Source organism: Labeo rohita, chromosome 20 (assembly GCF_022985175.1).
Source record: "Labeo rohita strain BAU-BD-2019 chromosome 20, IGBB_LRoh.1.0, whole genome shotgun sequence".
Lineage (NCBI taxonomy): Eukaryota > Metazoa > Chordata > Actinopteri > Cypriniformes > Cyprinidae > Labeo > Labeo rohita.
Genome location: NC_066888.1, coordinates 14,686,496 through 14,711,374, shown reverse-complemented (window position 1 = coordinate 14,711,374; position 24,879 = coordinate 14,686,496). Strand labels below are relative to the sequence as shown.

Genomic DNA, 24,879 nt, shown 5'->3' with positions numbered 1-24,879 from the left:
AGCATCAAGGTTGAATCTCCACTGAAAATATAGTCCATCACAATGTTAAGGCTGTGCACAAGTGACAATTATGACAGTGTTATGTCAGTAGATATGTTTAGACTTGGACCCATGATGACAACAATGACATTATTCATTGCTGTCCTAGTTATTACAGTCCTCTGAGCTGGAGATAAGAGATAAAAATATGCGTGCTCTTTAAATTCTTCTAATGAACATTCGCATTTCAATGTTCAAACATTTCAAATAAAGCCTGTGACCACTGTAATTCATGCACTGCACACTGATGTTTTGTGAAAGTAAAAGCATTTTTTTTTTGTAGAAGTTTTTTTAATAGTTTCAGGTCTACATGATTTCATTTTGCAGTGCAATATTATGATTCAACTCCAATAAAGGCAGCTTACTGTCATAAAATTCAACATAAACCTCCACTCCCTTCTCACCATTATGTGCAAAATAAAAGCTGAGGGGGAACATAACATTATAATAACTTAAAAAGAGCATCACACTAATTCTTATGAGGTGGATTCATTTATGCCAGATTTGACACTCTACAACAGAATATATTTCTTATTGTTACATTATTCCCTCAAAACCACCTTAAACACTACATCTCTTAGTGCTATAAAATATTATTTTGTTTTACACACCTATAGCTTATTTCAATAATTGTGCACACAGGTTGCCTAATTTGTCCACATAGCTGCAGTATCTCGTAGTGTCTTGGCGCCCCCTGCTGGTTAGTCAGTTTTAAGGTCCACTCAAGAATATTTTAGCTGCATTATTTTCCATAGAAAGTTAAATATTTCTGTTTGAATTCATTTATTTTTATTTAAAAAAAATGACATGGGATAATGAGTGATGTCTTGTGGATCCTGGAGACTGCAACAGAAAAACGAATAGATTTAGCATTGATTACATAGTATTGTAGGGACTGTTCACCCAAAAATGAAAAATCTGAAAGCTCTCGGATTTCATCCAAAATATCTTAGTTTGTGTTCCGAAGATGAACATAGGTCTTACATGTTTGGAACAGCATGAGGGTGAGTAATTAATGCCAGCATTCATTTTTGGCTGAACTATCCCTTTAAACACCAGCAGATAAGGGGTGTTTGGTGAGCCTTAGAATGTAAATAAATAGTGGCTGGTGGGTGTGGTGAAGTGTGAAGGTGTTGACAGATATGGATCTTTTGTGTTTAGGTATATGGGTGTGTTGTGATTCTTTACCTCAGCTCTGAGTGGGTGCATTAGGTGCCGTTGATGCGGCTTGTGCTTCTTCTTGCTTGCACTTTTCACACACGTGGGTGCAGTGTCTGTATAAAGGAAAACGTGAACAAACATACTGCAAAAAACTCATGACATGACCAATCTTCATTATTCTTCTTACTTATGTCCAGGTTTACAGCCACCAGGTCCAAATCCAGGAGGACCAAAAAACCCTTTGGCAAACTCTGGTCCCAGTTTATTGTTGAGCCTCTCTGTGCAGGTGCCGATATAGGAAGCTTTGCCTACTGCATAACCCAAAATACCCGCCACTGCAGAGGAAAGGGGAGTGATGGGTTTGTATTCCAACTGGATATCGCCAAGTACAGTGATGTACAGTAAAAACATGCATGATAATATGAGGTGGAGAACTATTATTCAAAAGAGACTTACAAATCAGTTTAGGGAAATACCCAAATCGCTTGGACTTTTTCCAGACACCTGTTAAAAAATGCAAACTGGTTTATACTTTTCAATACAGTCAATCCAAAAAAGAGACCTTTCACACAGAACGCATTTTTGCCTTCCGCTTCACTGCTTTCCCATTGTTTTTCTATGAAACATGCGCTAAACAGACCTTACCCTATCACGTCTTTTGAATCGTCTGGCTCAAGCAAAAACAAATTGGGCCTTAATTCATGAAACACGAGCAGAACTAATTTTTGTCTAAATCGTTCGTAAAGCCGCTTTTACGAACTTTCGAACTAATTAAATGTTCGTATTTTCAAATTTAGGAAGGTACAAAAGAAATGTGTAAATGTGCATAAAAGGTTCTGTGTTCTTTTTGTTAAACTGATGACACTTGGTTTGAACGAACCCTCATTATATTTTACAATTTTTTTTTCTCAACTGTTCAGTGTAAAACACAGCGCTTGTCACAGTCACTTTTTACCCAGCCATCCAATCAGTGGAGGAGCGGCGGGAAAAATACCCTACTTCATGCAACGATGGAACAGCAATGGAGAACTTAATATTACTTGTTACTACATTTTTATATTCAGTAATATTATTAAAAATGAATTGCCAAAAAACGCTTTGGTGGACTGGGCACACATAGGGTTTGCACTTACGTCACTATTTGGTCAGTTATCTGGATGCACGGCCATGTTGGAGATACTCAGATGTAAACAACAGCAAGGATTGTACCGGTAATGTACTACTGGATACGTTTATCTGCTAATTTACGCTGTCTAAACCACGAAAATAATCATATAGAGATATATAGCTGCTAAATCATATAGAGAAGGGCACGATATTTTGACAAACTAAAGTTAATAGGTAATAAAGATACATATGAGCAGTATTAATTAAGATTTTAGCCTAATATTTCACCTACCTGACCAGGAAATTATAAGAACGAACTTGAATGTTGTGAAGATTCTTGCTCTGGAAATCCTGGTTCAGTTTGGCCAACCACAAGCACCTTTTGTTCCACAGACAGTTTTTTTTTTGCACTCTTCTTCTTGATTTGTTATAACTTTTGGCAGTCTGTAGTACTCCAAATGATTTTCTTGGTCCGACCGATTAATACAGGCCAAAACATGACAGTAATTTACCATTTTCAGCAGCAATAATCAGAGTTTCCTTAGGTTCAGTGGCATTGTTTACATTCAGTACTACCAAAATGGCCAACTGATTTCAGTTAACTATAATAACAAAAAAAAATTTGTTTAGGTAACATTTTTTTTTTATTGTTTCAGATTTGTTAACTATAATATGCATTGTTATACAATATATGACAATATTACAGTCTTGCCTCTTTCAGTATCTGAAACCAAGCTGCCCAAACTACTCCTGAACTTATAGCTCAAATCAACAGCTGAGGGAAATGAATGCTTGTTTACATTATTTGTAGGCTGAATCTTACCGCTGTATATGAGGCTACCAGTCACAGCCATGCTGCCGGCAGAGAGTGGAAGAGCTGTGGAGACATTAAAAGGTTAGAGACTAAAAAGCAACACATTATGATTCCAAATCTAGATCTAAACATTCAACATCTAATTACCAAATGGTTCATTTGGTAAATTCAGATCCAGAAGTCAACGCAAAGTGTAAATACATAAATTCTCAATCAGAGATGCAAGACAAGAAGCAATCTGAGGACATTTCAGCATTTCAAATATGACTTCCTGGGCTTTAGAAATTATTCTAAGGTAGAAGTTATTCCCACTATACTCCAGAGGGGCTGGACGGTTAAAGTGATGCTTGTAAGTTCATTGATGATGGATATTTTACATCTTAATTTTACCTTCCAATTCTGAATATTTGGTCACAACAGACAGCTGGCTTACAGACCACTGTCAGTGCTAAACAACTGGGAGACTTAAACTGAGGCTTATCCTTCACCCAGCACAAACAGTGCTAGGGTAAAACCAAATTCCAGCCATGTCAAAACATAAGCACTGAATTAGACCTTTTTTTGGAAATCCATTCTTGAAAAAAAAACATGTACACGCATGTCAAGTCTGTTTTACAAAAGAAGACCTGAAGATCGTTCAGACACATGGAAAAAAAAAATTGATATAAAAACAATTTTTACTCTGTATTTTTTTCTAAAATTTACTAGCAATTTCTAAGAAACAATTAGCCTAAACATGAAATCTTAAAGTAAAAAGGCTGAAATATTATTTTCTTGTGAATCCTTTGTAATACATATCCAATAAATGGGTTAACTCTTAACTTAATGGTCTGTTTGCATTAAAGTGATAGTTCACCCAAAAATGAAAAATGTCATTTTTATTCACACTTTTTTTCTTCTGTCGAACTTTAATGGATAGTAAATTAGTACAGTAGCATGTCTCCGTTTCTTTACCTCGATACCAGAAGCTCTCATTCTGACACTCTTTCCATATCGCCTTTATATCTTCCCTAGGAAAGCGTGGATCAGCTATGGGGCACTGGAATTGCTGTAACAACAAACAGGTCAGAGAAAAGTAAATTCCTCTCTTAATGGAGATCCTTGTAACGATTACAGGAAGCCTCCATTCATCAAGCTACTTCCCAATGTTAAACAACCATCACGTGGTACTTTGAAACCTGATGGCTGGTTTCAAAGCATATTCTGTACTTTCGAACACATTTCTAAATGCGTCTGAAATCTACACAACTTAATTTAAAGCTTTCTGGCTCTGTGTAAACATGGTGGCCATACAGTAAATGCAGGCCTGATGTAACAGGAAGTAAGGTGAACATCTGGTTACTATCAGTCTACATGCTATCAACCACATAATCGTTGGTCTGAACAAACATTCAAATACTAAATGTAAGTTTTACAAGCTACTTATTGAATTTTACACAAAGAACACTCTAAGAATGCCCACATTAATGTTAAATATCTTTGTAGTCATTACTATAAGCACATGAATTTTTAACTGCAGTGTTTCTAAAAGAAAAACAAACCTCTCAGCACTCTCTTACCTTCCACCCAGACTGACCAGGTTTTGTGTCCACCACTCCTTCTCCTCCCACACTCTGATTTTCTTCTGTACTCATGTCTTTTTCATTCATGTGTTCCTCTCTTTTCTGTTTGTCTGCTATGCTGCTTCTTCTACTACTACACTCTTTTTGCTGTTTTCTTTTGGCCTCACAGCTCCTCCTCTCTTTCAATAACTTTGTACAGACACCTCCCATTGTGGGAGGTGCTGTGATGTCCTGTATTTTCAACCCAAATCCAACGTCATGATTACCTTGCAAATTACACACACGTGAACACTGTGCTATTTGAATGTATATAACAATCACTGGATTTAGTGTTTTAGTTAGAATTCTGTTTATAAGATATGAATAGTTTTGAAAAATATGTGGACATAATGATTTGAACCCTTCACCCATATCTGTTGTAAAAGCACTGATAAGACATACTACACACCATGCTTAAAAGACGTTTAAAATAAAATAGAAGCATGCAGATAAACACTGAGAAAAAAAGGCTTCTTTGAGACAATTTTTCACACAGAAAATTATGTTTTTGATGTAACTTCTGTTTTACCAGTGTCAAAATTCCCTTTGAATGTCATTTGAGTTAAGGTGTTTGAAGTGTGCCGATTTCCTGTTTTGACACATATTTGTGTCAGCGAGCTCACCTCTGTCCAACATTCACTGTCTGCTCAGATAATTCTTTATCAGACAATATTATCATAGTTAGATGCACCCTTGGCTACATTCATACTGCTTTAAAGCACTCTGCATCACTCATTTTCATACATCTCGAAGAATAGGTTATAGGTTATGCTCCTATATTATCTTTTCAACTTTAGCAGTCGAGGGTCTGACCAATCCAAGAAAGACATTTTGAAGACGTTTGGTTTTTTTAGATCATACAGCAGCAGCAGAAAGAAAAAAAAAGAGAAGAAAGAGAAAACATCAATAGACTTCCAGATAAATAAGAGTGCATCCGCTCAGATTTAAGAATAGCTTTCATGCCAACAAATGTCTATTTTATATCTATATGCTGTACTTGAATCTGCAGAGCAGGGAGGAAAAAAAACACTCATTCTGAGGTCTTTAAATGTTGAGACACATCGTGTCTGTTAAAACTACATGCTCTGACTTGTGGAAACCATGTATGTCAATTTTAATAGAAATTAATTTTTAAAATCATTGTTTCATTATTTTTATATGGCCACAGAGTGTTTCTTTTTACATCTGCTTCATTAATAACCCATGGCAATGAATACATTTTGTTTGTAAAAAATACAAATACAGGCAAACAATTACATTGGCCCATGGTAGGTAAAGCATAACATGTCTTTTTATAATGAAAACGTAACATATTTGTATTTCTTGCCTGCTTCATTCAAATGTGAAATGACAGTGAGTTATAAACCAGTATAGATTTAGATATAGCTACCACAATGTCTCAAGACATTGATTTTAATTATCATTCCTTTCTCTTAACGCCAAAAATCGTTGATTTTTTGATTCTCCCCACGAAATTTTTAGTGATCTGCAACAAACTTGTAAACAACACATCAAAATGTGTTACAAGCACCACTATTAAGAAAAACTACATACGAACGTAACGACGTACAAAACCAGGGTTACAACCGCACGTACGATGTACAAATACAGTGTTAAAACTGCACGTGCTTTCAAAAACATAACGTTTAACAGAGAAACCAGCTCTGCTTTTTAGCAAATCATCAAAAAATTGATTTTTACTCATTCTGATCCAACCCACAGAAATTTTTAGTAAAAAACGAAAAAATTATACGCTTTGAGACGAAACATGAGTGTAACATTTAAAACCACCTCACGAACCTGATACATTTTACCGGAAACATGAATCTCAAAAACGGGTAGCTACTACAAAATGACTTCAAACAAACTTAAAGTCAAAACATTCAGCGTTGAAGCTTAATCAAATCGAAACGCGACTGATTTGTAGATACGACCACCACATTACAGCAAAAATGTTGTACTTTGCAGTACTTTGTACTGCATTTGTTTTACAACCGTACAAATATATATGCCTACATCTAGGGCGCTCATCAGGTCACGTGACTCATCTACTCCGTTCAGGGTTTACTGTACTGAAACATACATACTTTCCCAGGCGAAAAAGCGCACTTCTATAAAGCACTTATTTTGTAGTTAATATACTAACAATTTTACTTCTTAAGATAATCTTAAAAACCAACTAGTGTATGAAATATGAGTTCAAGTGGTAAATACATTTTTTTAAAAACAGAGATAGTATGTTACAAACACATTTTAGTATATTCATGATGTCCCAGACTAGCACATTTGAGTACACTTACATGTTAAAATTATCTTTAGAAGTAACTAAGGAATAATCTTTAGCATATTAATGTATGTGTGAATATAGCACTTTATGGAAGTGCGCTTGTTTTTCACCTGGGTTATAAAATAGTTGTATTAAAATTTACTGTGTGCATGAGGAAAACAAAAATAAAACTGACAAACCAGCATTATCTTACACATAAACGGTGACCCTTTAAAAGCACTATAGTCCTCTACACATACCGATTAGAGCTGAAAGCAGGTGATGTAACAGGCTAGTAACCATGGATGTGGTTACCGGATTACCGGAGACACGAATCTGAAATTTCGCAGCTGCGAAGCCGCAACCAACACGAAAAAACCGTAATCACTTTACGTCACAAATAAGCAAGTCGAACACACACGTCAGCCTTCCTGAAACTATATAATAAATATTCGAACACAACCACCTGATGTGGAGTTCATAAATGTCATTTTATATACATACTTCTGATACTCCACAGTGATGTAAGTTCTTTCATTAACCACACAGAAAGCCCCGCCAAAGCAGGGCATCAAAAAATTAATTTATACTCATTGTGTTCCTCCCCACGGAAATCTTTAGTAAAAGGCGAAAGATTTATACGATCTGAGGTGAAACATGAGTGTATGACTCTAACATCACTCCGGGTTCAGTATGAGAGTAGAGGAAACACAAACATCAATGACGGTAATGACGTAGCGACCATTACAAACAACACCAACTAAATCAATGCAGTATAATAAACAAATACATCTACAATAATTGCTATTTAAGATGCATATAAGCGCATAAAGCACTAAAAATGATACTAACAATTTAAAGTTGAGCCTGCAATGCATCCTGGGAGTTCAAACGGTGTGCCTACATTAGACACGTGACTCTCTTTAAACGCCCCTTTACACTTTCCCCCCCTGTGGTCACTCCCCGTTTTTGTTTTCTGTGGTTAACAAAAGAACCATGCGTAGGCAAATATTTTTATTTTCATAGAGCTGTAATAACGACGCAAGCTAATGACTACTTGCGCCCTCTGCTTTACGTGCATTTGTATTCACGTGGTATTTACAAAGGTATATTTTGCATATTCCTCTATTTTCCAGTAAATTCGAGATAACTGAACTGGGGTTAGTGGTCTTATATATCATTTTAAAAATAATCAAAAATGTATGTTAGAGCTTTAGTATATGTAATTTTAAATAAATAAATACAAATCAAACGTGCTCCTACACGCAGGTCCTCTCAGTGAGTTATGTAGCGACACCTAGTGGTCATATCATGTAGGCCTATTAAGCTGCTACACCAGGGGTGCTCAACCCTGTTCCTGGAGATCTACCTTCCTGCAGAGTTCAGCTCCAACCCTAAACAAACACAACTGGACCAACTAATTAGGATCTGAAGGAGCACTTGATAATTACAGACAGGTGTGTTTGATCAGGGTTGGAACTAAACTCTGCAGGAAGGTAGATCTCCAGGAACAGGGTTGGGCACCCCTGTGCTACACTGAATCACGAATAACCCAACCCACAGAACAAAAATGGACAGCTAGCTTTCTGGAGCGAAAACGCAAGATACTAGAGTCGTCTTTCGCACAACATCGGTGAAATGAGACTGTTATGATAAATTACTACAATCAGAAAAGACCCACCATGATGATAGTTAACACATTAAAGCTAATTACATCAAACTGCTTACAGATACGTTGTCTTTGAAAACTTTTGAAAACCTTTGTTGAAAACCAACACAGTGTAGAAAACAAAAAGAAAGAGAATGTATGAGGTAAGAGAAACATACAAGCAATCAACATGACTGTTGGTGTGAATCTTCTAACCTCACCATTTAAATTTAATGAAACTCTGCACCACATCCTCACAGCGATGTGGTTCACATCTCACTGCAAGACTTCCATCAATAGAGCGTGGCTTGAATGATTAACCCCTAATTACGGATTCCCCCCAAAAGTAGTCAAAACATAAGATTGGGAAACGAATATTTTTCCCCGTCTTCCACTTGTACAGGGATTTCAAACGTTTTAGTAATCAGCAAGGAAAATAGTTTCCACCTGCTTCACTAGAAAATATAACCACAGCAAACGTGGACAGCTCGAGCCCTTTCTATTTCTTTCAGATCCGCGGAGAGAACTTTGACCAAATCTACATACTGACATATCATGTTATTATAGATTTAAATATAATAAACACATCACAAATCCATAGTTTGTAGGTTTAGGAATGAACACGAGGCTGGAAATGCTGGCTCAAGGATGGAAATACAGCCAGTGTTCAGTTAACTGTACTGTTGCTTAACAACATACTGATTGTTAACATCTTTCCAACAGATTTTCACTAGACAATAATAAAACAGCTTTGAAAGTTGTGGAAATTGCATGTGATCTATGACCTTTATACAGCACATTGTAAAGACTCGCAGCCTTGGTTTCATCTGTGTACAATTAAATATGGTGTCTACCCTGAGGTCTATGGTACCACGAAGAGCTTTTGACACCCATAGAAACCACTGCACACTGCACAAAAGATGCTTTATAGTGAAAAAGATTTGTCATATTATTAAAATGTTCTTCACACTAAGAAAAATATTTCTTTTAAGTACAGTTTACAGAAAGGTTCTCTTTGCAAGAGTGCAAGGGGACGTTGAGCTATCTGTGCTAGGGGGCGCCGATAGACAGCTGGGTTTGCATGAGACAGATACATAATTCTATTTGAGGAATTTACATTTTGTATTTTTTATTAGAAATGCTAAATGTATGTAATAGTATAACTCTACTAAAGTAGGCTACAAGAATGCCATATTTTCTCAGAAGCTTATTTGATAGTGGTTAACCTCAAAACTGCCCAAGACATGATGCTCAATGGGCAAGCCTCTAGTAAAAATCTAATTTAATAGAATATCATTCTTTTTTTATTAAACCAGTATATGGGCCATTCTACAGAATTGGTGCAAACTGATGTCCCACAGCCAAAAAACACATTTAAAAAGAATGTAAGTATTCAAATTGTAAATATTTACTAAGATACTTCAAGAATTTATTGAAACCCACCATAATATTTAAAATATCAGTAAGCTTAATATTTATATAATCATAATTTATTGGGTACGTTCAAATGGGAGGTGGCTGTCACAAACCCTAAACTTATGAAAATAATATTGAAATAATTTTTTTAAAGTTTTTTTTATTATTCTTTTAAAAAGTGAAGTTAAAAAAAAAAGATTTTTTTCTTTGTAAATTATTCTTTGTAAATTATGACAGAAGTCTCCAGTAGTTTTCATGTCACTGCCGAAACAGTGTTTCAATGTTTCAGTCCATTGGCTAAGACTTTAAGAGAGATTTTAGCCCCCTACATTTATGATCAGGAAATATTCCTCTGCAATTTTTCTGCAATTAAGCACACTTTTTGGGAGTTATTCCATAACATTTACTTTTTATATGTGTATCACTGTTCATAACTGTGCTAGCATGTGCTGATTAAAATCTTTAAGCTAGGTTCAAAAGTATCTAAAATTGGTAGTGACAAAAGGAAACACCTAATCATTTATCTGGGGGAAATAAACTACATTTTAGTACAGTTATGCATTGTATTGTTGTTGTTGTTTGTATTTTAGTATGTTTTAGTAGTGTTTTAGTATGCAAGTTAAAAAATATTGATTCAAAATACAACAAATCTCATAAATTACACTTGAAATATTGTTAAAATTTAAATTGTTATTGATTAACACAGCAAAAAATATATATTTACAATGTAGATGTAAGCAAAATCTTAATAGGCCAATATAACCCTACTAATTAAATTAGTACTGTGTTTTGGTAGTGACATATTTAGGGAAAGGAAAAATATTCCAAAACTTTCTGAAAATACAATATGAGAATTATGTGTATTTTGGATATTACACAATTTAAATACATACAATTTTTTTGCAAAAAGACACGTTTTTTTCCAAGATGTTTCCAACTCTGAATTTTGGCTAATTCTGTAGATTGGCCCAAATATATAAAAATATATATTAAATGTCTATTTTGTTCATGAAGGCACCTAATATTAGGATATCTGGGGGTGATTCAGTAATATTAAATTGTTCTAAAATAATATATTAACATGCAGTGCATAAATTCACACTCAGCTTTCATGGCAACGCCGACTGAGCCTGGTTTCTCCCAAGGTTTTTTTTCTCCATTTGTCACCGATGGAGTTTTGGTTCCTTGCCGCTGTCGCCTCTGGCTTGCTTAGTTGGGGACACTTTATCTTCACTTTATCTTCACACAATATTGTATTTTATTTTGTTGTATTTGATTAACTACCTTTACCTGAAAATTGAGCGTTTACTGTTGCCTTTTGCATTGTTGATGTACTATTTCCTATTTAATACTGTACGGCCGCCTTGTCACAATTCTGTATTGTTAAAGGCGGTATATAAAAAAAAAAAAAAAAAAAAAAAAAAAAAAAATTATAGACCCACAGCTGATTTGAACCATGTGAAAGGGGAAATAGTACGAAAAAAATGTTGTTATATAGAGAAACAGATGTTTAAGATCTTTATTGCATTCCAAACTGCATAACTGATGCATGGTGAACACTAGTAAATGTAGGATAAATAATGGTTTGAAGAAAGAACTGCCTTGAGGAGCATAGTCAATCCTACACAAAATTCTGTTTAGAATATTAAATATTAGCTTTAACAGCAATGTCAGTGTTGAGATTTTGACCATGTAACACTATGCATGGGATATGTTTTACTGAAATACCCTGCATTAGTATGCACAAATGAAGATGCTATAGACAAAATGATTCACCATTTGCCCTTATATTATCTATTGCCAATGAACACATTGGAAATAGAGTGACTATAGAGCATCTTCTTTTACGGTCAACAGAAAAATACTGGTTTTAAACAACATTAGATTTAGAAAATGAACGATGATGATGTTCGGGTGTGAACAACCCCATTTAATCACAATGACTAACATAATTGTGGTTATGTTTTAAGTTGACTTTCGCAACTTTTCATATAAATGTTTGGATGACAGTAGCGCAGAAACTAGCAAAAGCAGCCCCGTTCAGTAATGTTTTTCACTGTATTCTCTCACCATTGTTTTGTTAACCCAAGTGGGCTCTGTGTTGGTGCACAGCTGAGCCAATAGCGTATCATCGTGGGCTGGCTTTCTGCTATGCACGAGGAAACTATCGTAACTGATGGGTGTAGACATAGTTCTCAGCCAATCGTGTGCGTCGAGAGGAGGGGCCATGCAAGCGCTTTAGCCAATCACGTCGGTTTAGAGGCGGGATGTACACAGGGTTACTTGCGCATAGTACTTGACATTCCTCTCGACGAATCATTGACATGAGTGGGCGTGGTGACTGAAAATTTCGTCCACCTAAATCATTTGTGGGCATGTATAATATTGACGTGTCCCGCCCACTGGCCGGTCTGCAGACTCACACAAATACAGTTGTGTGTTTCATAAAAATGCACTCAGATGCGTCAAGTAAGTACAATAGTACGTTTTCACTGCTATTCGTATTCTGTCGACATGTGATGGCAATTGCGAACTTGCTGCACCCTGACAAGTCGCCGTGACTTCTTTTAAGATGTATGATTCGCTGTATTGACGCATTTTGTGAGTAAAGTAGCCGTTACCCGAGCATTCAAATCATCAGATTGACTCTGAGCTTGCTAGCTGCTCTCTTTGTGTTTTTACTCCGATGTCTTGGGCGCTTGCAAGCGACAACGACCTTGCAAGGAATAACGCTGCATTTTAGCCTTCTTTGCTTGAGTATATACAGCAATCCGAGCAAGGTATCTGATCCTATTTACACAATACACTTGTACACTAATTACCTTTAATACCCAAATAACCTTAAGGGATCCATCTCCTCACAACTCGGGTGAGCAATGCAAAGCTGCCGAAGAGCAAGTGAAAGATTGTTTTTCAGAGCTAAACGGGTCGGTTTTTTCGAGAAAACTGCGGAAAAATGACAGGGGGTGAAAATTGTGACGCAGTTGTGTAAAAATTAGTGCTTGCAAACACGTCGAGTATGATCTGGCGCATTACTGTACGTCCCTTTGAAAGACCAACTGCATATCGTTGTGAAAAAAACGTCTTCGATCAAAGATAGAAAATCTTTTTTGCAGCATTTGGGTCGCATTCATCAGTTGGGGAGAGTACCGATTGAAATTATGATTTGAGGAATTCTGGGAAATGTGGTTTATTCAGCCGAACCGTTTCATTGGCAAACACAGGCGTTGTTTGTCATTAGACTACATTCCCCAGAAGTCCACAGACTCTCCAGATACTTTGTAAAGTCGTTGCAAGTTGTGCGTGTATACACTCGTATGTGAACTATGTGGCAGAAAATCTTATTTTCAACTGCAGTCATTGTGGAGATGTAAATGTTTGAAATGTGTTGCTGTGAATTCGGGTAATACGGTTTCTTGCATGTTTGGGGTATTTCATATCCACTGACATTCCTGACAACTGCGTCACACGTTTACAAATAGTGTCATTTAATGTCGAGTTTGCTTTAATAATGTCCCGGATTAGATACCGGACTGTTTAAACTGCGTATCTTTCATCAACTCTGAATTTAATGTGGTTTCAAGGGCTTGTCTAGTCGCACAACGCTTGTATAGAAAGGCCTGCACTGAGACGTAATTTTCTAGATCTGAATAACGAGAACGTGGAAGTTTATAATGTGTGCAAAATGAATCATATGCGTGTGTCATTTTCACATCCCTATGTTGGTCTTTAATTTCTCTACAAATGCATAATACTACTAATCTAGTTTTTATGCGCCAACGCGTGTTTTATTCTTTAAAAAATTGAATATACTTGGGTTTTCCTATTTCGACTGAATCAAAAACAGGCTAATAATGTCTAAATAATGGCTAAAATAATTAATCATTCATATTGTTTGAAAACAAACATCGAAGCGTCAAAAAAGTTAATGAGGAAATGTTAAATATAACCAGTAAGCATTTACAGTTCAGTATGGATTACTATACACATTGGTGTCTGATCCACCTTGTAATGTTACCAATTTCATTATAACAAATGATAATAAGATCCATACACTGTAGAATATTATTTTTTCCCATTGCACTGCAATTCTTAGACACAGAGGTATAGTGGAGCTTTAAAAAGATGCAATTGACCTTTCTCAATGCACATCTATTAATATCTGAATATTGTTTTTTGATATTTAGGCTATACTGTATTATCTTGAGGAATACTCTGAATGAAAAACTGTGGATCTAAAGTTAAATTTAAGACAAAAAGGCAATTGGCATTACTGACTGACTTCCAAAACAATTCAATTTCATCACACAATGAATTTGTGCATCTTTTGATGTGTTTGGTTACATGTTTCTGGAATATTGCTGTGTACTTTTTGTCCAACTGAAGTTAAGTATAGCCTCGTAAGGGTTTCTGTGCATATTTACTCTCATAACTAATCCCAAATCTTGCTTTCACAATTTTTTTCAAGATGCATTAAAGGAGAGGTCCACTTCCAGAACAGAAATTGACAGCTAATGTACTCACCCCCTTGTCATCCAAGATTTTCATGTCTTTCTTTCTTTACTCGTAAGGAAATAGTTTTGTTAAATGAAAACATTTCAGGATTTTTTCCATATAGTGAACTTCTATAATGTCCCGAGTGTGAACTTCCAAAATGCAGTTTAAATGCGGCTTCAAACGATCCCAAATGCGGTATGATCCCAGCAGAGGAAGAAGGGTCTTATGTAGCGAAACGATTGGTTATTTTCATAAAAATAATAAAATTTATATACTTTTTAATGTCAAATGCTCATCTTGTCTCACTCTCCCTGCACTGTTTTTGTTCCGGTTCATGACAGTTAGGGTATGTCGAAAAACTCCCATTTCATGTTCTCCTTCAACTTCAAAATCGTCCCATATTACTGTTTTACCTTTTTTTTTTTTTTTTTTTTTTTTTTTTGGTTGATCTTTGCATGTTCACTTTGCAAAGACTGGGTCAGTACTTCTGCAATGATGTAGGATGATTTTAAAATGATTTTTGAAGTTGAGGGAGAAAATACGTTTGGAGTTTTTTGACATACCCGAACTGTCTTGAACCAGAATACACAGAGTTCAGGGAGAGCAAGACGAGCGTTTGAGGTTAAAAAGTATTTAAATTGTATTTTTTTAATGAAAATAACCAATTGTTTCCCTAGATAAGACCCTTCTTCCTCAGTTAGGATCGTTTACAACCGCATTTGGGATCGTTTGAAGCCACATTTAAACTGCATTTTGGAAGTTCAAAATCGGGGCATTATATCAGTCCATTATATGGAGAAAAATCCTGAAATGTTTCCCTCAAAAAACGTAATTTCTTTACGACTGAAGAAAGAAAGACATAAACATATTGGATGACAAGTGGGTGAGTACATTATCTGTAAATTTTTGTTCTGGAAGTGGACTTCTCCTTTAACATGCTAGAGAAATATGAGCTCCACACTAGCATTTACTGTCTTGATGAAACCATAATATAAAGATTATGGATGACAGTGTTGGTAAGTCAAGTCAAGTCACCTTTATTTATATACCGCCTTTAACAATACAGAATTGTGACAAGGCGGCTGTTGGTAGTCGGTTATATTTATAATAAAGACACATAAGAGCAGTAGGATGCATACTGTATGCATTAGCCTATTAGAAACACTTCAACATCTTACATGGCATCTCATATTTCCTTCACTTTACAGGCTGTCTGGAGCATATTTTCAGTAATTTCAACATTATACTGAAGACACTGTGTGAACATATATACACACCACAACAAACAACACACAGAAACCCATGTACGGCCCAGATGCTTGTACACTACATAACTGCCAGGAGTAACAGATGTTTATTTTTATATGTCCCTCACAGATTTCCAGCTGAACTCTCATTTGTCCACACTGGCCAGTATCCACAAGATCTACCACACCCTGCACAGGCTGGTAAATATGGACTCTGTTTGCATGCACTTAAATGCTCATCAGCTTTATTGCCAGATTTAACATTCATATCTTAAAATAATTTAAACCAAAAGCATTTGTGCAGATGGGATTTATGCACATTTTCATGTATAGTACAGTAATATATATATATATATATATATATATATATATACACTGCATGCAAAATTTAGCAAACGTGATGACAGCTAATGTCATTGTGTGAATATTATTAGATATTATTAGATCAGGCCATAAACCCTCTATTCACTGGCTTTAGGACAGTTGTTGTTCTTACATTGAGATTCATGCAAAAGCTGACAGTGCTGTGCTGGCCAGCGTTGCTTGTCTTGCTAGATTAGCATTGTGGGATGGAGTGTTGGGCTATATGTGAGGTTAGGACACTCAACAGCATTATTGCATACTACAAATTAACCTTTGATTAAGTAATTTACTTGAATAACTGTCCTCATAACCCTGATTCAACTAGAATTGTGCTCTACGTTAGCTTATTTCCAGAACTCTCTTCCCTGAGAAGAGCACAGACAGCATCTGTAAAGGTTACAGGCAAATAAGATGATCAGCCACCTACATCTCACACATACACATGCTTACTTGTTTTTTATGGTGCTGTGCTAATCTGCTGCAGAATGTTGTTTGAGTAAGGGAGATGGAGTGACTGTGGGTGTAAAATGTGGGTGTTTCTTTCTCATCGTAGAACCTGACAGAAGACGTCAGTCCGGAGACTCACGGTACAGGTAGTGACCTCACATCTGACCTTGCATGCTGTTCCTTTTCTACATAAAGCTAAAGTTAACGCTTTAAGGGCTCTTTTGTGTTTGCAGGCTGTCTGAAACAAATTAAATGTGGAAATAGCCCTGGTTTGAGGGAGGGAATGACTGTTGTGTCTGACTCTCTTTTCCAGCCTGCTGCTCCAGAGCCATGCCCCCCAGGAAAAAGAGGAGACCCACTGCTGGAGATGACCTGTCTGCTAAGAAGAGCCGGCAGGATAAGTATGCTCAAATCATTCACCTGTCCGTTCACCCATCCTTATCTCCAGTCTTTCATCTCTGTCTATTCCATCTGTCTGTTGACCTTCCTCTAATTTGCTCACACATACACGCTCATCCATCTACCCAACTTTTTAATTAACAACTATACTGGTTATCTGTCAAATCATATCACTTAGAAGTTCTATATTTTTGCACAAAAGGAGCTGAATGTTGTTCATAATAATGTCAACTCTTAATTGTACCATCAGATCTGTTTTGTGTGGGTGGATTTCTGCCCTCAGAGCATGTGTCTCTTCTTGTTTGTATCAGATGTAGCACGTTCGTGCTTTAATGTGTATACAAGTGTGTGTTAATGTGTATTTAAATAGCCTCCGCTTAGTCCTTGTCTGTTCATTTCAGTGTTTACAGAAAACAGGAGACATTGCAAATCCAGGAAGCCGAAGCTTTTTCTAGCAAGAGATGTCTAGAATGGTTTTACGAATATGCAGGTATGTGGGCAAAATTTTAAGACGTATTGAGTTTGTCATAATACAGTGAACTGTTGCAAATGTATTTCTTTTTGATTTCATTGGTAAGGTCTTTAAAACAGTATAATCACATGAAAATCTGGTAAGGTGATATAATTTGACTTGACAATGTCTAAAATTTAGGCTAGATTTTTTTTTCTGATTCAGAATACCATCTTTGTGGATTCAGACACTTTTCAGATTAAGATATAAATAGAATAACTAAGTATATACTAACATATTTGGAAACATAAAGAGATCGTTCATTCAAAAATGAAAATGTTGTCATTAATTACTCATCCTTATTTTGTTCCACACACCTAAGACCTTCGTTCATCTTCAGAACACAAAATAAGATATTTTTGATGAAATGCAACTGACACGTTCAAGGCCCAGAAAGGTAGTAAGGATTTGAATTAAAATAGTCCATGTGACATCAGTGGTTCAACCTTACATTTATGAAGGTACGAGAATACTTTGTATGCAAAGAAAACAAGAATACCGACTTTATTCAACAATTTCTTCTCTTACGTGTCAGTCTTTGATGCACAGTATCGAGATGCAGGAACCGGTGTTCTAACATAGAGCGTCGTCTGTATATTCTGGCTCAAATAAGTAAGGCTGGCCAAAAATTGCAAGTCATCCTCTCTGTCGAAATCTTCAGACATGTTTACGAAGACTGTTTTATGTACAGTGTATGTCTTCCTCTGCTTGTAAAAGAGGCACAGCACATCCGGGTTCTACATCAGAACGCTGACTCTTGCGTCAGCTTTTCTTTGTGCACAGAAAGTATTCCTGTAGCTTCATAAAATTCAGGTTGAACCACGGATGTCACATGGACTATTTTACTGATGTCCTTACTAGGGGTGGGAATCTTCAGGCACTTCACAATTCGATTCCGATTCTGGAAGTCACGATCCGATTCCAAAACGATTCTTGATCTACATTTTTTTTTTCCCCCAATTAATTCTTCTGCTGTGCAAATACATATTTACAACCTCACATTTTAACCAAAATTACAGTTTCTTTGTTTTTTGTTTATAGTTGGAACTCTGTGTGTCAGGACTGCCATCTTAAAAGTAGGGGTGGGAATCTTCACTGGTTGCATGATTCAATTCAGTTACAATTTTCATTATCTAATCAATCAATTTTCATTAACTCAATATCACTATGCATCACATTTTCAGTTTTCAATATTACTGCACATGGCTACATTTTCATATAAATTTTATATCATTTATTTTGTGCAAACTTTTTTTATTATATAATTTTTATTATATAAACATGTTACTTTTTAAAACAATCACTTATTTAAAATAAGTGTTCTTTAAGTATTGAAAGTTTTCAGACAATTTTTTTTTTTTTTCCTCAGCATTATTGCTTTTTGATTATTACTGATGAGATCATAAGCAGTGGCAGCTTTAACAAACTGTATTCACACTAATGCACAGATCTATTTCAGATCTATTTCGATATATCAGATATTTTGTCCTGCTCTGGAAACATAACTGACTGTGTGAACATCAATTTCGTATAAAAGTATTTGAAAATGCAAGTACATTTAGCCTCAATCGATCTTCGGGACAGCAAACACAAAGCGCACGTGAAAGTCCGTCAGTGCGTGAATTTCGTGCATCCAATAGTACTGCATTCCAAACCGCATTAATGAAAGCATATCTAAAGTAAAACACAGGAGGTGGAAGTACACACTGTCAAGCAATGCGCACATGTCTAGCTGCTCTTTTTTTTTTTTTTTTTTTTTTTTCTCTCCCCTCCCACCCGTAGGCCTTACTACCTTTCTGGGCCTTGAATGTGGTAGTTGCGTTGCTGTCTGTGCAGGGTCAGAAAGCTCTCAGATTTCATAAAAAATACTTTGATTTGTGTTCTGAAGATAAACAAAGGTCTTAGAACGACATGAGGGTGAGTAATTAATGACAGAATTTTAATTTTTGGGTGAACTATGCCTTCAAGTCACACTTAAAAATTTCAGAATTTTATTGCATAAAATTAAAATTAAAATATTGAACCAAGTGGCAACTGCCAAAAAAAAAACCTTTTCCAGAACTTCATGTTTTTAATCATTTTTAACCAAATGGTCCCAAATTTCTTTTTAGTGAAAGTCAGTTTCTGTTAAATTCAAAGTGGAACACATTAATATATGAACATGTTCCACAAAGTTTGATTTCTAGAAAGCATCCAAGACTTTTTTGTTTTTATTTTAAACAGTATACCTATTACTTCATATTTTGAAAGTTAACAAACCTGCATTTTTGTGAAATGTTTTAATTGAATTGTGCTTGTTCTGCATTTCTTTAAAATAAATGCATTGTTTTAATGTAATGCAAATACATTTATACATTTTTAATTGTGGCTTAAGTGTCTAAATACTTTTTGGGCCGCTGTATATATAACAGTTGTGTCTGAATTTGTCCTGTAAATAGGGTGTGACGATGTTGTTGGACCGGAGGGCATGGAGAAATTCTGTGAAGACATAGGAGTGGAGCCAGAGAACGTAAGAAAACTAAACTGATCTAATATGACTTCGGAGTTTACTCTAAAAAAATGTCTTATCTTATGTTTTAATGTATGTTTGTATGCAGGTAGTGATGCTGGTATTGGCCTGGAAGCTTGATGCCCAGAGTATGGGTTACTTCACTTTACAGGAGTGGCTCAAGGGAATGGGCTCATTGCAGTAAGTTTGGTCAAACATGGACTTTGAATGCATCTACTACCATTCTACTACACTTCTTGCTATCCCAACCTTCACTTTTCCTCTTTTTCTGTCATACACAGATGTGACTCTACTGAAAAACTCAGGAACTCTTTAGACTACCTGAGGTCTGTCCTCAACGATGCCACCAGTTTCAAGCTCATTTACCGATATGCCTTCGACTTTGCCAGGGTGAGTGTGTATGTGCATTATGACAGATGATTGATGAACATTAATCATCATTCACTTTAAAACCTCTGGTCTTCTTTTAATACTTCAGCACTAAATTTGGTTTTGCCAGTGGCTGTGCATCTGGATCCTTCCCATGTTTTTTTTTCCCTGCCTGCATGCTGGGCACATCTCAGTCCTTCAGTTACAGCAGACAAGGGCTTGGGACTGCTGAGAGATGGTGCTATTTTGGGTTGTTTCACCTCTTTGTCTGCTCAGCAGAAGTATCTCTTGTCCAGATAGTTGATTCTTTTTTTCACTCCCTTGGTATGAATTGTAAAGCGACTGGAGCTTTGCTGAGTGAAGCTCTTACTGGAGCCATTCGATAGGGCCAATAAAGTGGAGGAGTACAAATAAATAGCTTGTGGCAGCCTTGAATGGATAACATGACATTCATCCTGTCTAGATGAAACAGAATTGTTCATGTCTGGACTCATCTTGAATAGAGCATTTAGTCCTTTCTTGTGCAGTAATGACATATTTTGTGGCTGTTAGAGTGATATTTGTAGGTTTTATTATCTGTTTTTGCACAGAGAACATGAAGTATTGAAGTTTTGTTATGGTGTCAAGATGTAAGAAAAATGATAATGTCTGCCCTCAGGCGGTTGTATTATCATATGTTCAAGTTCAGACTGCTTAGTGTATACAGTTCACAGTACACTAATTTCTGAAGTAAAGTAACCTGGTTATAATTACCCTGGTAATAATAGGTAATTTACAGATTGTTACCTCACCACCATAATTGCCAGCTAAGTATTTATATTGTGATATGTGAACTGTGAACTTGTATTAAACTTTCATGTGCTTCCACCCTTTTGCAGGAGAAGGATCAGAGGAGTTTAGACTTGAATACTGCCAAGTGCATGCTGGGACTTCTGCTTGGGAAGACCTGGCCATTGTTTCCAGTGTTTAACCAGTTTCTAGAAGTAAATATCTTATCTTTACAGTCTGTCAGTGTCACTTTAATTATTTTTTTAAATGACCAGTCAAATGTTTGAACTATTAATTTTTACTAAAATGAACATTTTGTCATTATTTACTCACCCTCATGTCAATTCAAAATGGTATGACGTTATTCTTCTGTGGAACATAAAAGAAGATATCTTTAATAACGTTGGAAACCGAACAGTTTTGGGTAACAATGACTTCCATTGTATGGACAAATAAATAAATAAATAAATAAATACAGCTAAAAACACTTTTTGTATGTTCACCAAAAAGACAGAAAGTCATACAGTTTTAAAACATTTTAGTGACATTTCACTTAATTTTTAACCCTTTAAAATCATTAAAATGACATACTGTGGAATAATACCTACTAAAAAATGCATGAAAGCTTGTTTCTGCAACTGAATAAAAAAAATAATAATTAAGACTTGATATATACTCGCAATTGCGACTAATAAAATCAGATTTGCGAGATAAAAAGGCAATTCTGACTTTTTGTATTAGGGGTGCGCCGATCAGGATTTTTGAGTCTGATCACAGGAAGCAGTATCTGCCGATCCGATCTTTTTAAAGCCTTCTTTTTAGCATGTAGAATTATTTATAGTGATACTTCAATCTTTACTCCAACACTTAATAAGGGCCTTTTTTAAAAAAAATGGGGGAATTTGTGTCTTAGTTGGCTCTTGTGAGAGGGGAGTTTTTTTTTTTTTTTGTTTTTTTTTTATAGACATTTTTCAAAAATATACATTTCTCACCTAAATGTTTGATCATGCAGTGCATTTTTGTTTTTAGAATTGTGCAATTATTGCACAACATCTTACACGCAGCACAAGCCTGATTTCCACAAACACATTTATCCGTTATTTTGATTTCAAATCCAAACATTGTAATTAAAAAAGCTTTTTCAGCATTGTGATTCCTTTTTTTTTTTTTACACAGTACAGTAATCTTTCATAGACCTGTTTAAACGCAATAAATATAACCAACACATTATTAAATCCTTTTTACTTTTGCATTTACTTCTAGATTATTATAGTAAACATTTTAAACTACTTTTCTTACATTTATCACAAACATTCTAAATTAAAAACTTACCACTGATAGAAACAGTTCTGCTGCCTTTGCTTTTAAATCTTTATTACAAGCAATTCTGCTGTTAATAAAGAACTTTGTTTTCCTACCTTCACAAGTACCATCTATTGTTTATCTAGCCTTGTTTATCTAAAAGTGCTCCTTTCCTTTAAACATAGGCAAAACCCAGCTAGTGTTGACTGTGAAACATACTAGACTTTAATTATGTGCATTTATGGTGTAATTGTGACATTTTCGTGTCAATCCTTGTTCATATTTACCGCAAACAACGCGCTGTCACTTTTTTCTGCGCGTGCAACACAGACTCGGTGATGTAGATTTTTTTTCCCCCGGAATTTTGAGTTTATATCTCACAATTATTATTCAATTGGGTGTTCTAAGGTCAGAATTGCGAGATATAAACGCGCATTTCGAGTTTATATAACTTTATGTAACTTCATAACTCGCAATTGTGAGTTTATATCACAATTCTGAGCAAAAAAAGAATTGTGGGTTTGTATAACGCAATTGTAAGAAAAAGTCAGAATTGCGAGACATGAATTCAGTTGTGAGAAAAAAGTCAGACTTGTGAGAAGTCGCAATAGCCTTTAAAAAAAAAAAAAAAAAAATTTGGTGGCAGAAATGTGCTTCCATAAAAGTAACATAAAACTTAAACAGACCAAAAATGTAAAACTAATATATTTTGCTTCTTGTCTTTGAGCTTATATTTGACATTTAGCCAACTGTGGGAACTTATTCTCAAGATGCGAAATATGTTTTTCTGACATATTCGATGTGAAATGTCCACTGAGTGGCGCGTAAAGAGTGTTTGTTTCTTTTTTTTTTTTTTTCGGAACAGATGAATGTAAATATGGTACGTTTTATGTGACATTGGTTTTGTATGTGTCACTGTGGTTCTGACTTAAAATGTCTGTTGAGTTGTGTTATAACTCTAAACTTACCTGAAAACACAATCGAAAACAGGTAGTTTTAGCTTGTTTTTCAATCTGTCATCTTTCAGATCTTTCATTGTGAGTTATGTTTTTCATGGGATTCGTTCCTAAGGATTCTGCATCCTAAGTTCAATTCTGTGCAGGCTAAGCTACCAAACAAGGTTGTTACGTCAGGTGTTGTGCTCATTTTCGACCCCCTCTTAAATTATTACCCTCTCTCATTGAAATCGCTACATCATGATTGCCTAATCCTAACCCTCCTCCCACACTAAACCAGGGATAGACAACGTTGGTTCTGGAGTGCTGCTGTCCTGCAGAGTTTAGCGCCAACACTAATCAAACAGACCTGAACCAGCTAATCAGTGTTTTCAGGATTACTAAGGCTACATGCAGGTTTTTTTTTTTTGTCAGGGTTGGAGCTAAATTCTGCAAGTAATCTCCCAGGGGTCAGAATTCGGCACAACACTGGAAAACGAAACACATGGAGCTATTCTCATAACCGTGTACGAAAATGATTACAAGTGCTTGCTGTTTTTACCGCCTCTATTGTTTATTCTGTTGGAAAAAGCAGTGATATGTACTTATTGATATGTATTTCGCATCTTGCGAAAAAGTTCCCACAGGTACGTTTTCATCATGAGATCAGGTAGTTTTTAACCCTATTGAGAGTGTTTACACGTATACCAGTCATTTTCAACTCATCCTTTAAAAATACTTAATTCAACATTAAGACATTCATAAATAGACACAATATTATGTTTGCCTGAAAAATCTAAATCCACCATACATCTTTAAATCAAAAGGTATGGGAAACAAATTTAATGAGTGCAAATATTTGACTGGTAGTTTATACAGATATGTAGGCCTAGATATTGTCTTAAATTTTACGTGTGTGATATTTTTTAACAATTTTTCCCCTTTTTTCCACAGCAATCGAAGTATAAGGTTATAAATAAAGATCAATGGTGCAATGTTCTAGAATTCAGTAGGACTATCAACCTTGATCTCAGTAACTACGATGAGGACGGGGCCTGTGAGTACAAGCACTCACACTTCAACAATATAGACATCCATCATTCTTTTGTACGATGCAGCTAGAAATACATCTGATTTGTCATTTGTCTAATTTTTCTCATTCCTCAGGGCCAGTGCTTTTGGACGAGTTTGTGGAGTGGTATAAAGACAGAGAGATGTCGTAGCGACAGCTTCCCTACGCCTACCACCATCACCAACTAGAAACTAATCGCCAACAATCACCATGACAATGACGACAGAAACGGCTTTGAAACAAACATCTAGAAAACAAAGTACAAATCAAAACTGAAGTGTTTGGGACAGACTGATGGTGGCCCCTGGCGGTGAGGGCTTTTGAGTGTGTGAGTGTTTGCCTAGAATGTAATTATCAATGCACATGTTTGTATGTCGCCCTTTTAGCCGGGGCCATAGGAGGGTCACT

At 35.8% G+C, this 24,879-nt stretch overlaps 2 protein-coding genes and 2 non-coding genes across 11 annotated transcripts; 1 reads left to right on the top strand and 3 right to left on the bottom strand.

Annotated features, from left to right (window-relative positions):
* Positions 1-260: 260 nt before the first annotated feature.
* ociad2 (OCIA domain containing 2) lies at positions 261-7,384 on the bottom strand. 3 transcript variants are annotated; one of them, XM_051138264.1, is made up of 8 exons: positions 7,249-7,376; positions 4,681-4,949; positions 4,076-4,169; positions 3,131-3,184; positions 1,657-1,704; positions 1,388-1,535; positions 1,228-1,313; positions 261-882 (listed from the first exon to the last, which is right to left on the bottom strand). In XM_051138264.1, exons 1-7 carry the CDS (start codon positions 7,289-7,291, stop codon positions 1,229-1,231), a joined length of 741 nt encoding a protein of 246 aa, XP_050994221.1. In that variant the 5' UTR covers positions 7,292-7,376; the 3' UTR covers positions 261-882; position 1,228. The 3 variants fall into 3 exon arrangements, with proteins under 3 accessions (XP_050994221.1, XP_050994220.1, XP_050994222.1); XM_051138263.1 differs by having other exon boundaries at positions 327-882; positions 4,681-5,530; positions 7,249-7,363; XM_051138265.1 differs by lacking the exons at positions 261-882; positions 1,228-1,313; positions 1,388-1,535; positions 1,657-1,704 and adding an exon at positions 1,712-2,773 and having other exon boundaries at positions 4,681-5,530; positions 7,249-7,384.
* Positions 6,383-6,498, bottom strand: LOC127151882 (U5 spliceosomal RNA). Its single transcript, XR_007824984.1, has one exon. It is a non-coding gene; the product is annotated as a U5 spliceosomal RNA (small nuclear RNA).
* A 155-nt stretch (positions 7,385-7,539) lies between the features above and the next one.
* LOC127151871 (U5 spliceosomal RNA) lies at positions 7,540-7,653 on the bottom strand. The gene has a single exon (XR_007824973.1). It is a non-coding gene; the product is annotated as a U5 spliceosomal RNA (small nuclear RNA).
* A 4,776-nt stretch (positions 7,654-12,429) lies between these two features.
* On the top strand, positions 12,430-24,625 carry dcun1d4 (DCN1, defective in cullin neddylation 1, domain containing 4 (S. cerevisiae)). Of its 6 annotated transcripts, none has more exons than XM_051138257.1 (11): positions 12,430-12,521; positions 15,927-15,997; positions 16,713-16,752; positions 16,920-17,007; positions 17,407-17,495; positions 19,955-20,025; positions 20,114-20,205; positions 20,307-20,415; positions 21,273-21,377; positions 24,354-24,456; positions 24,567-24,625. In XM_051138257.1, the coding sequence occupies exons 1-11, from the start codon at positions 12,503-12,505 to the stop codon at positions 24,620-24,622; spliced, it is 843 nt and encodes a 280-aa protein (XP_050994214.1). In that variant the 5' UTR covers positions 12,430-12,502; the 3' UTR covers positions 24,623-24,625. The 6 variants fall into 6 exon arrangements, with proteins under 6 accessions (XP_050994214.1, XP_050994213.1, XP_050994215.1 ...); XM_051138256.1 differs by having other exon boundaries at positions 12,446-12,533; XM_051138258.1 differs by lacking the exon at positions 12,430-12,521 and adding an exon at positions 12,557-12,653.
* Positions 24,626-24,879: the final 254 nt, after the last annotated feature.